The sequence below is a fragment of the Azolla caroliniana genome, unplaced genomic scaffold (genome assembly GCF_043228905.1).
Source record: "Azolla caroliniana isolate FFs.n. ecotype wild unplaced genomic scaffold, voAzoCaro1.0.p SCAF_20, whole genome shotgun sequence".
NCBI classification, from domain to species: Eukaryota; Viridiplantae; Streptophyta; class Polypodiopsida; order Salviniales; family Salviniaceae; genus Azolla; species Azolla caroliniana.
Window position 1 is genome coordinate 4689925 of NW_028230455.1, and position 12232 is coordinate 4702156.

Below are 12232 nucleotides of genomic sequence, written 5' to 3' on the forward strand. Positions count from 1 at the left end.
ATTTGAAAATTGATTTTGCATTAAGAAATACTCTATATTTAAGATACATTTGCAAATGGTTTGTTATGTCTCTTTAGTGCATGTTGATGTGCCTCTTTTCTATGAATCTGTGACTTTTAACTCATAAATCATCTTTATTTGTCATTTAGCAAGAAATATCACATATGCACCATTGACCCTCACCATTGAGGTTTAGGTTAAGAATAATTTATAAAGTGGATGATTCACAACCAATTCAATACCTTGAATATGAACGGAATTAAACTATCTAGATTAGAGTATCTCTTTATCAAATCAAACACTTTTAGTAAACTTTTCTTTCAAATTAATACAGAAATAGAATTGTAGCAACTAAGCATTCAAATAAGACTTTATGCATCTCAACATCTTCCATAAGACTTTTATATAATTTATGTTGGATTTCATGGTTCAATCTAACTAATGGATCAATAAAAATTGCTTGGTTCTGGAATACTCACATCATGCATACACAACTACATAATGCAGACACAATATAAAAGCAAACCGTATCATGTTTCTTGCCTAGGGCATTTGGCTTGTATACTTTTTAAAAGCTGAGTATACATTATGTCATCCATCACCATCAATATCTTAAAAAACAATGCATAAGTCTTTGGAGGAATCATATTGGGAGTAAAATTGTGTTGTTGCTGCATGCATCTCTACCAGACATTCATCATAATGTTAGCATTTTAATTCCTGGGTCTAATGCAGAAGATGGGAAAGTAGAGCAAACCCACATCAGCAATTTCTCACGTCAATTCATATTCAGATCTCAAATCTCACCATCCCAATATCATATTAGAAAGAAGAAATGCTGGAAACAATACTTCTGCTTCACAAGTCCCAGAGTTCTGCAAAAACAGTCTTTTGGATATTTTCAACAAGGTTGGACTTTTTTTCAATGTTTTTCTCCAAATTACTTGGCAAGATAGCTGGCTACAAAAATAAAATATGTGAGTCTTGTCAGAACAACATTATTAAACGCAATCATTTGACACGAGTAAAGAAAGAAACGAGCTCTTCAATATCTGTAAAGCATAGTGTGAACGTAAAAAATTGCCTCAATGTGAAGAAGCTATATCATGGAGAAGATGATAGCAAGGGTATCCACCATAGAAACAGGGGAGTTTTCAAATCAATACTGAAAGCAAGAGATCCCGAATGTATATCAAGCTATAGAGCAAAAGGGGAAAACAACAAAATTCTATTAAGTTCTTCTAGAGGCCATCCTAGTTTGAGATAAGTGTAGGAAAGGTCTACACATCTATGTTGTCAAACGTTGTGTGACAAAGCAATGAATATATATCTAGAAAACATAAATAGGGCGAAAAAAGGAAATGAAATGCTCAGGTAAAATACACCCATATAGGGCAGGTAGTTTTTTAGGGTTTTTGAATGAAGGATACACACATAGGTTTTGATTTTTTTGAAGTTCATCCATTCATGTAATACCAAACTTCCTGAGGCCTTGAAGGCACAATTTGAAACTTTTCTTTGTCTTTGATGCTATTTATTGAGCACAAAACAGTGTTCAGACACTCCAAATTGCAAAATTCGTGCTGAAAACGGCCCAAGGGAGTGATAAACCCAGCTAAACAGTGAAAGAAGGTTGGGTGCGTATATCTCATTGAAGTGTTTAATTAACAGATAAGTTTTGCAAGCTCACAGAAGAAAAGTTGTGGAATGATCTTCATGTTTCTTGATGGATTGCATTCGGTCTTTAAAGATGAGGCGGTTGATCAGAACTCTTAAAATGTTTGAGGACCATGCAATCATCCTTCTGAGGAGAAGGGGAACCAAATTAAAGAAGGGAAAGTGCCCCAGTAATAGGAGAATATTTCAAAAGCAAGGAAACGTGACCAAACAGGAACTAAAGAAAGAAAGAGAAGAACCCTCTGAATGATACTACGTGAACATGAGTATAATAAGTGATTTGCTACAAAACACACATGTGATGGCAAAGAAGAGAGAACAGCCATGGGAGGGACCTGGGCTCTTTATGAGGTTGACAGAAAATGATTAAACTGCTTCGAGATGAAGCATATTTAACCAATTTGAAATGTTAACGCTAAAAGGTGCACAAAGAGATGCCATAACTATGAAGCAAAGACATGAAGGAATAGGCATTCTTTTGTTGATTCATCAGCAGATGTTTGGAAACAACATAGAAGATTAGTTATGAAACTATGTTTAGCTATAATGGCAAGGAATAGGATGGCAATCACGTCAAAAATCTTGACAACCTGAATTGCAGGATGAAGGTTCTTAAGTGTAAGGTTGACAATCAGAAGCAATGACATTTTGGGTATGTCTACTACCATAGGTGCTAATCACCCATATGCAGAGCAGTCACAAGAAGGGGGACATGTGTCCCAGTAGCAGATAAGTACATTGGTATAGGTGCACATGGGTGATGGGGTTTTGGGGGATTAGTCAGGGTCGAGGACTAAGGTACAAGAATATTGATTTCGAGAAAGTGGCAAGCAACCCCATCCCACCTATGCACAAGCAGAGCTACCTATAAAAAATGGCCTTAAACCACCTTTCAACCTAATCATTGATTGAGAATTGTAAGCATCCTGGGGCAATCAATATTCTAATATACATACATAACCCCTTCCCACTGTAAGAAATGTGTCCATTTATTATGGCCACTTTCAGTCATTTTCTGACTGTTTTCTTGTTATTTTCATGCCTTCTCCACTCCACAAAATATTTAATTCTCTAACATATAATATATGATTGCGTGTATAACGTATAACATATATAATACATATGGAACCCACAAAATCCAATATGGAACTTCAAACCAGAAATTGCAAAACCCCATTCCGTGCTGCCCATTATATATAAATATATATTTGCAGCATATACACGTGCACCATAGCATCTTACAATCTTTAGTCTTGATTGATCAAGACCAGAGTAACAAACAAGAAATAGTGATTCTCCCATAAGTTAATGCAGCAAACAAGACTCATACAAATAACACAAATGATGTACCTTTTTTAATCTTGCTGAGCAGTGGAAATCAATGCTGATCGATGGCGAGATGTTTTCCCAACCATTCCAGGTATACCAAGTATGTCATAAATTGAGAGGATGTATCTTTGACTTGCCTTATTCCTTATAACGCTTCTGGGGAATTTGATCACCCATGAAAATCAAAGCATGTAATGTGTATAATTACCGAAACTGATTGAACATTTCAGAATAATGCTGATCAATGGCAAGATACTTTGCCAACAACGCAATGCACATCATAACAGCACCTCACCACATTCCACCAAATGAAATGCTGAATAACTAGGATGTCATACATTTGAAATTATGTATGACCTTTCCTTATTTCTTATTACACTCTTGGGGAATTTGAGCACCAATGAACTCACGGCATGTGCCGAGAAATAACTAGGATGGCATACATGTGAGGATGTCTGCCTTTGTCCTTATTTCGTATCACACTTTTCAGGAATTAGAACACCAATGAATCGTATGTACTGTTACTTGCTCATCTGCTTTGGAATATTTAAAATCGACATGGGACCTTGGTTAGATGTTTCTCCAAACATGCAGACCGTTCCAAAGCCTCTGCATTATCTCATCGCATGAACAGTATGCCATAAATTTGAGAGAATTGATTGTTTATACATATACCTCATCACACTTCTGGAGAAAATGAGTGCCCATGAGCCTTGTGGTCCGTAATGTTATTAGTAGATGTACTGTCATCTGATCCGGAAATGTTTTCTAGAGCATTGAGTTTTTTTCGGGTAGGGCAATCATCTACATGTTTTACTACTATATTGTTCTTCTTTGCAGATAAAGCTTGCACAGTTGTTGTTGCTGCTTGATGAGTCCTCTTTCGCAATATCGAAGGAGTACTAGGGAAACTCTTTGCTGCAGAACGAAGAAGAGCTTGAGGGCTAATCTCATTGGCCCGTGTATAAGTAAGTGGAGTAGAGCAACCTACTGGTGATGCAAGCTTTTGGGTATCAAAAGGGCTAGGTAGATTTGTCACAACTTCCACTTTTGTAGGAGATATGTCTGATACTCTCAAGGGGTCCGTTGAACCTTCTTTCTGGAAGAATTTCCTTGATAAAGGGGATCCAATATAAGTTGAAGATTGAGAAGCAACCTCTCTCTCAATGGATGAATGTGACGGATGGCGAGAGAAGCATGATAATGGACTGCCATTCATAGCCTCATTTGATCCTTTTGGTTTTATGTGGTTATATACAGGTGCACCATCTAAACATCTATCTAACCCTCCTAGCTGATTTGAGGGCTGAATTTTACCTTCTTCCCTAGCAGGGAAAAAAGCTTTAGTCTCTCCTGATATGACATTCATTCTTCCATTCCTTTCTCTTGAAAACTCGGGTGACTCTTTGTTAGCTTCTAAATCTCTGTTCCCCCTCTCCGTCTGTGAGGCTAGATCTGAGTGTGATGAGGCAGATATATCCTTTGACTGAGCTTTTCCAAAGAGTAATGGCATCACTCCATCACCAAATGATGAAATCACCTTTGATTGGGATCCACATAACATCATTGGATCCAGCTTTTTTTTCAAAGAACTGTTCCAATGGTTCTTGATAGCATTGTCTGTCCTAAAAAAACCAAAACCTTGCCAAAGATGAATCACTTTAAGATGGATTGCAAAGAAATAGGAGGTTTGATACGGTACTATACCTTCCAGGCAGACACTTTGCAATCTCTGCCCATTTATTCCCATGGATCCTGTGAGCTTCAATCAGAGACGACTCCTCCTCTGGAGTCCATGCATCTTTTTTTATATTCGGATCCAGGTGATTATGCCATCTGTAAATAATCAAAAGAAACTGTTGACTGATGGTAATGTATATGTGAATAACAGGGAGATGATACCCCTCTCATGTATAGTTATAATTTATCTTGCTTTGCTTACTATGCTAAAAGTCTTCCTAGCATAGGACATGTCTATTCAAAGGACAATACAGACCTTTCCCGGCATTGTTTCCCAATTCGACCAGGTAAAGACCGAGCAATGACAGACCATTTCTTAGGCCCATGTTTGCTAACAAGTTCAGTTATTTTTTCGTCTTCCTGAATTAAGGAAAAATCATAGTCAAACACAAATTATGAGCTCACATAATTGCAACAAGATGAGTTTTTGGTGCTAACAGAAACAGGAATGCGAGAAGGCCAGATATAATGCTACTTTTTTTCTTTTGGCAGTTCATGACAAAAAAGGGCAGATCATAATTATCATATAATAATATACACATATACAGGTGCATATATACATATATCTGTCTGTGCATGTAAGCGTTAGTATGTATGTATGTATGTAATCTTCTGGGGCAAATATTCTAGCAAAAACAATTAGATGACTTTTCTTAGTTCCACTGTTTTGGAACATAAATGATAATGAATGCTAACCTCCTTAGTCCATGGTCCTTTAACAAGATTTGGATTGAGGACCTTCTGCCAGCGATGCAAGCATTGAACATCAGATCGATCCTTGAGCAATTCAGCTGCATTACAGAGGAAAATGTATAAGGTAAAATGCATAGCATATAACCAAAGGGTGGTGTCCTTTACCTATCCTTTTCCAGTTTTTTCCTTTGTAACATTGAACTGCTCTTCTGAGTATTTCATCCTGGCACAATGCACATGCAAAAATGTTATGTTCATTTGCACAAAATAAGATTTAATCTTAGGTGAGATGCATTCTCACCTCTTCTGGAGTCCATCCTCCCTTTGAAGATCTCCTTGTGGGACCACCTGAGCGCCTGAGAATGTGGATTATAGGCAATTAGCTGAAACTACAATGACTGAAACATGGATTACAGGCAATTGGCCGAAACTACAACCATGATGAAAAAGGACTCTCCCTCAAAACAGAGAAAAAAAGAAGGTTTTTGATTCGAAAACAACGCAATTTTGGAGATATCTATGCGTTTGCTCGAATGCTTAAAAGTTTATTTTAAAATGTTCAAATTACATTAAACTTGGGGTCTTTTATCAAATTACATGCATATGCATGCGTACATCATACATGTGCACAAATATGCACATATACACATAACACATACATCTTCACACATATGCATAATACATACATGCATACACACATACATATACACATTCGGAACCCTAATAAATTATGCGTGCGTGCGTGTGTGTGTGTGTTTGTGCATACCCTTGAGTCGAAGAAGGAATATCTCCACCTTCAGACATGGATGATGTGGAGAGGGCCTGCTTGCTCTCCTCCGAATCTACACCTTTCTGTATCTCCATCATGTTTTCAGCCATTCCTTCGTCACTCTGGATTTGAAAATCTTTCCTTTTCTGACTATTCGAAATCTTCAAGAAAGAGACGTTATATTTTTTGAGGAGGAGAAAGAAACAGTTAAAAAATCCTTTGATTGTCAATATCAATGGGAGATATTCGGCAAAATCAATATATGTGTGCGTATCCACAAAAATAACCCACGATTTTCTGAAGTTTTAAAACGCGACAAATCAGACCGGCAAATACATATATGTGTGTGTATAAATAGGATACATACTAATACTACTACTACGTATTCAATTTGTTTGAGAGATTGTCAGTTTTTTCAGAAAACCCTAATTTTCTCATTTCTAATACATGATGTATGGTCCTGATCCAAGAGAGGGAGGAGAGATCGAAGGAGAAGAAAAATGAATATTAGAATATCAGTGAAGCAGAATTAGTGGTAGAAATAGAAGTCGAATCAGAGAAGCAGAATTAATTGATGTGGAAAATGAAGGTTTGGCAGTGCAGAGAGACGAGAGAGAGAGAGAGAGATGGAAATTTAGGGCTTGAGAGGATGTCGACGGCGGACAGGAAACGGACAAAAACAGAGAGAGAGAGAGAGAGAGAATCGAAACAAAAGCAAATGGCGAGAAGAAGAAGAAGAAGAAGAAGCAGAAGAAGAAGAAGAGATGGATGGATGGATGGATGCCCCGCCCGCCCTACCTACCTACCGTTAATTAAACAGTCATTTTTTCCCAACTCTGTGCGAGTGTGTCGTCTCGTCTCTGTTTTTTTGGCTTAGGTCAAATTCATTGACAAAAAAAATATCAAACAACTCTCCCCCTCCCATATTGGTGGATTGCATCGGAGCCATTTACATACATACATACCATACATATTTGTTCTCCAAAGCTAGGGTCAATCGGGGCCGGTCTTCGTCTAAGTAAGAAGAAAGGAAGGAAGCACTAACAACCGAATATTGTTGAGAGACAAGCTCAACATTGGGTGCATAAACGGGTACGTAACCCAGTACGTAGATTGGGTGCGTAAAACCGTACGCAAAATATGGTCATGGCGGTGTTTAAAACGAGAGGCCGTTAGAACGTTATTCCTCGTAAGGAATAGTTTTGGGCGTTAGTGTAGAAGGCTCATTTATGAGCGGTCAAGTACTAGCAGTACTTGTGTCAACCTGATAGTCAGGGCTTGTATAAAAGGTGATCACTGAGCACGATTTATGTACAGAGAGAACATACAGAGATTTATTTTTTAATATAGTTACGATTTTTGCTCTCTCTCTCTCTCTCTCTCTCTCTCTCTCTCTCTCTCTCTCTCTCTCTCTCTCTCTCTCTCTCTCTCTCTCTCTCTCTCTCTCTCTCTCTCTCTCTCTCTCTCCTTCTCTGTGATTTCTGTGTTTTTACCGAACCATGTACTCTGTGTTCTTATTACGCATACACGTCCGCACACGTATTCTTTTACATGGTATCAGAGCACGAGGATTGAGACTCCTCTGTAGCCGACATAAAAGCTTGCGATAAAGACAGAGTTAAGTTATTGTCTTCAGAAAGGATAAGACAATAAGTAATACGGACAAGAGGAATGGGAAGCTCACTACCGAATGAGAAGCTCGACGGGAGCAACTACGCATCTTGGTCGTACAAGATGCACCAATACCTGCTTGGTCATGGTTCTTGGAGTTATGTCGAAGGAGCTAACGATACAACACCCGAATTGACACGCGGAGACTTTTCAGTTTGGGAACAAGCGGCAAGCAGAGTTATTTACTGCTTCGTGTCCTGTTTGAGCGACTAGCTCTTGAGCTACATTCGGGATGCTAAAACGCCAAAGGACGTGTGGGCAAATCTCAAGAGGATTTTCGTTGCTAGCACAACGGCCAAGAAACTACAACTCAGGCAGGAGCTCAGCAATGTCTGATAGAAAGATCTGTCTATGGCCGATTACATAGCCTAAATCAAGGAGATCTGCGACTCTCTCGCCTCCGTCAACGTGAACGTCGAGGAGGACGAAATGGTGCAGGTGTGTCTTGGTGGGTTAGTGTCAAAGTTCAGAGCATTCCGAACGGAAGTCTACACAAGGGAGATTACGCCTTCGTTCTTCGAGCTTCAGTCGATGTTGCTCGTAGAGGAAAATCACGCGGGTGCATAGACGAGTATGCACACCGACAACAAGATGTTTATTGTACACGGAGGAAGATAGGCCCCGTGGTCGTGGCGGACAAGGCGGATTGGCGCGCAATGGAGGAGGCCGAAAAGTGCAGAACGTGCGGCATAATCGAAATGCCAGAACCAATTCTGAACCCTTCGGATGCAAGGGGAGTCATAGCAGCGCCAGAAGCCAGCCAGAGAAGGCCGCTACGGAATGCTGGTATTGTGGCAAGAAAGGTCACAAGGAGAGCGAGTGCTAGAAGAAGAGAGCCGATTCGGACAAAGCTGAATCAAGCGGAAGAGACACAGGAAGGCGTCAGAAATCGCACTATGTTGAAAGCTCCGAACGAGCTAGAAATGGATCGGGCCCAGCCTTCGTAATGAAGCACAAGGCCAATTCGATGGCCGTGAACACCTCAAAACTGAGCGAGGTGTGGTATGTTGATTTCGGAGCGTCAAATCATATGACGAGTCATGAGGAATGGTTCTCATACTTAGAGAAACCGGAAAAACAAGGAGTGGTCGAAACGGGAGACAACACTCCGTATACCATTGAACATGTCGGAGAAGTGGGAAACTTATGAACGTGTTGCACGTCCTGATAATAACCAAGAACCTAGTGTCAATCGGTCAAATCGTCGACCAGGGGATGCAAGTTCGATTCATGCACCTCGGGTGCTACATCGAAGAGGAAGGCCAAGTTATCGCACAAGGGCGTCGTGAAGGGAGGATGTTCATCCTCGACATCAACCAAGCCGGAACCGCGCTGTTTGCGAAAGGACAGGAGCAAGGTTGTTAGGTACGTTAGGTACGGTATGGATGCCATACGTATTTAACGTATTAATACCCGTATAGTACCTCCCAATTAAAAAATATGTTAAATACGTTTTCTTAATATGTTATGTACTTATAAAATACGTATTTTACGTATAGTACGTTAAATACTTCTAGAATTTGAAAATTATTTACCTTTCTAAAAAATATCTATAATATTGTAAAAAACATCTATGTTTACACAATATAGTTCTACATCCTAAAATGCATATAAGACATTTGAACATTTCACATCCTAAAATACTTGTAGTAATATGGATGTCGACATTCCCTTATTCTATAAATCAATGTAAGTTTGTATCACGATGTTCTACTTCAAATTGTAATTATTTACAATTATGCCTTCATAGATTTAGGAATCGTTTATGATTATCACACTCATGATAGGTTTCTCTTTTCTTCGTTTTCTTCTTCTTCTTCTTCTTCTATCTACTGTGATTATCACACTCAGGACAGGTTTATGTCTTCTTTTCTCTCTTCATCTTCTTCATCTTCTTCATCTTCATCATCTTCATCATCGTCTCTTCTATTCTTCTTTCTTTCTTCCTTTGGCTTCTTTTTCACTAAAATCTTTTTTTTCTTTTTCTTTTTGTTAGGGTTTTACTTACATTTTCTTTATAAATACGTGTTATACATGTTTTTTTATAAATACATTAAATACCGTATTGGACAAATGTACATGATATTTGACTAGACAACATTGAGGTATAGTACGTACTATACAAATGATGAGGTACTATACATATTTTAACGTTAAATACGGGTACGTAAACAACCATGGACAGGAGGTCGAATCGGACACCGACCTGTGGCACAAGCAGTTCGGCCACGTTAACTTCCCACGGCTTCGTGAAATGCAGACAAAAAACATTGTTTTCGGCTTGCCGAAATTTCGGGGCCGTAATGGCCAAGTCTGCGAAGCCTACCAACTCAGGAAGCAGCACCGACTTCCATTCCCCAATGAGCGTAATCGTAGTCGAAATCCATAGGATTTGATCCATTCGGATGTGCGGAGACTAGCACAGAACGTGAGTCTCGGTGGAAGTCGTTACTTCATAACCTTCATCGATGACTTCACTCGACATACCTGGGTGTGCTTGATCGCGAGAAAGAGCGAAGTCTTCACGTGGTTCCTGAAGGTGAAGATCCTTGCGGAAAGGGAAACTAGACGTAAGATTAAGTGCCTACGGTCTGATGGCGGGCAGGAGTACTTCTACGACCAGTTCACGAGTTATCTACAGAAGGAGGAAATTCAATACAAATTCTCGTGTAGATACACACCGCAGTAGAATGGTGTGGCCGAGCGGAAGAATCAGACGATCGAAGAAGCCGCCAATGCGATGCTTGAAGAGATGCATATGCCGAAGTTTTACTGGGCTGAAGCTGTAAGGACGGTTGTTTATTTGCAAAATCGGACTTCTGCTAATGGAGGAGTGTCACCACATGAGTTGTATTACGGCAAGAAGCCGAACTTGGCACACTTGAGGATTTTCGGTAGCATTACGTATGTGCATGTGCCGAGGGAGAAGAGGAGGAAGCTGGATGCCAAAGCCGAGAAGTGTATCATGGTCGGCTATTCACACGAATAGAAGGGGTATAAGTGTTATAACCCCCAGACAAAGGAAGTTCGCGTAAGTTGAGATGTCATGTTCAGCAAGTCCGCTTCATGGTACTTGCCTTCACCTCCAATACCTCATGATTCTATTCCGAATTCTGAAGAGGAGGTCAGCGAGGCTGAGATGCCTCTGCGTGATGAGGATATCAGAGCACTGATAGAGAGTCCGATCTCATTTCGACTAAGTGGGCTAAATGAGGGGTTGGGCCGAGATGGCCAACCAAATGAAGAGTCGGCGAGTAGTGGAGACTCGGTCGTGTTGTCCCCACGTAAAGAACCGAGGAGATAGTTTACGCATAAAGAAAATGGGAAGAAGAAAATGTCAAAATACAATTTCAATAGTGTCGAGTCATATCAGAGCGAATCTGACTTCGGGCCAATCGAGAAGGAACCTCCAGAAAAGAGGTCAGAATCGACCGAAAAGGTCGTGAAATCGGGTAATCACAAATTATGCCGATCTACCCACCTAAAGAACCCCGTATAGAGGTACAAGTACAATGAATACATGGCGCATCATTATGCGTACATGACGCGAGTGGCAGAAGTGCGTGAGCCGGAGAGCTACGCAGAAGTGGCGAAAGACGCAAATTGGCATGTCGCGATGGAGGAAGAGATGCACGCTTTAACGGACAATGAGACTTGGGACCTGGTTGATGTACCGAAGGGTGTAAAGATGATCGGATGTAGATGGGTGTATAAGGTGAAATACAACATTGACGGCTCTGTCGACCGATATAAGGCCCGTTTGGTTGCGAAAGGCTACACGTAGAAGCACTCCGTAGATTACGACGAGACCTTTGCACCAGTCGCGAAGATGACTACTGTGCGAGTTCTACTAGCCGTAGCTGCGGTGAAGGGGTGGCATCTACATCAGATGGATGTAAAGAATGCGTTCCTACAAGGTGATCTTGAGGAACAGGTGTACATGGTACAACCCCCCGGATTTCTATTCGAATAGACACTTCGGCTGTTTGCCAATTGAAGAAGGCGTTATACGGACTTAAGCAAGCCCCGCGAGCTTGGAACGCGAAGATTACGCAACGGTTGCGTAGAATGGGGTTTACGACATCCAAGTCAGACTCTTCATTATTTGTTCGGCAAGGTAAACATGGACCGGTTAGCCTTTTACTTTATGTTGATGATTTAGTCATCGCTGATGCCGACCTAGAAGAAATCGACTGCGTCAAGTCTTAGCTTGCGGTATCATTCGAAATGAAGGATCTTGGAGACCTTCATTACTTCCTTGGGATCGAAGTGATCCGTTCCCTCGAAGGCATATTGATCAGTCAGCGTCATTATGCGCTGAATATGCTCTTCAAATTTGGGATGGTAGATTGT

At 40.4% G+C, this 12232-nt stretch overlaps 1 protein-coding gene across 2 annotated transcripts; it reads right to left on the reverse strand.

Annotated features, from left to right (window-relative positions):
* Window positions 1-358: 358 nt before the first annotated feature.
* LOC147850837 (transcription factor MYB3R-5-like) lies at window positions 359-6820 on the reverse strand. Of its 2 annotated transcripts, none has more exons than XM_087335649.1 (8): window positions 6206-6820; window positions 5741-5795; window positions 5605-5662; window positions 5443-5537; window positions 5003-5106; window positions 4714-4842; window positions 3028-4631; window positions 359-956 (listed from the first exon to the last, which is right to left on the reverse strand). In XM_087335649.1, exons 1-7 carry the CDS (start codon window positions 6316-6318, stop codon window positions 3686-3688), a joined length of 1500 nt encoding a protein of 499 aa, XP_087191775.1. In that variant the 5' UTR covers window positions 6319-6820; the 3' UTR covers window positions 359-956; window positions 3028-3685. The 2 variants fall into 2 exon arrangements, with proteins under 2 accessions (XP_087191775.1, XP_087191776.1); XM_087335650.1 differs by having other exon boundaries at window positions 359-960.
* Window positions 6821-12232: the final 5412 nt, after the last annotated feature.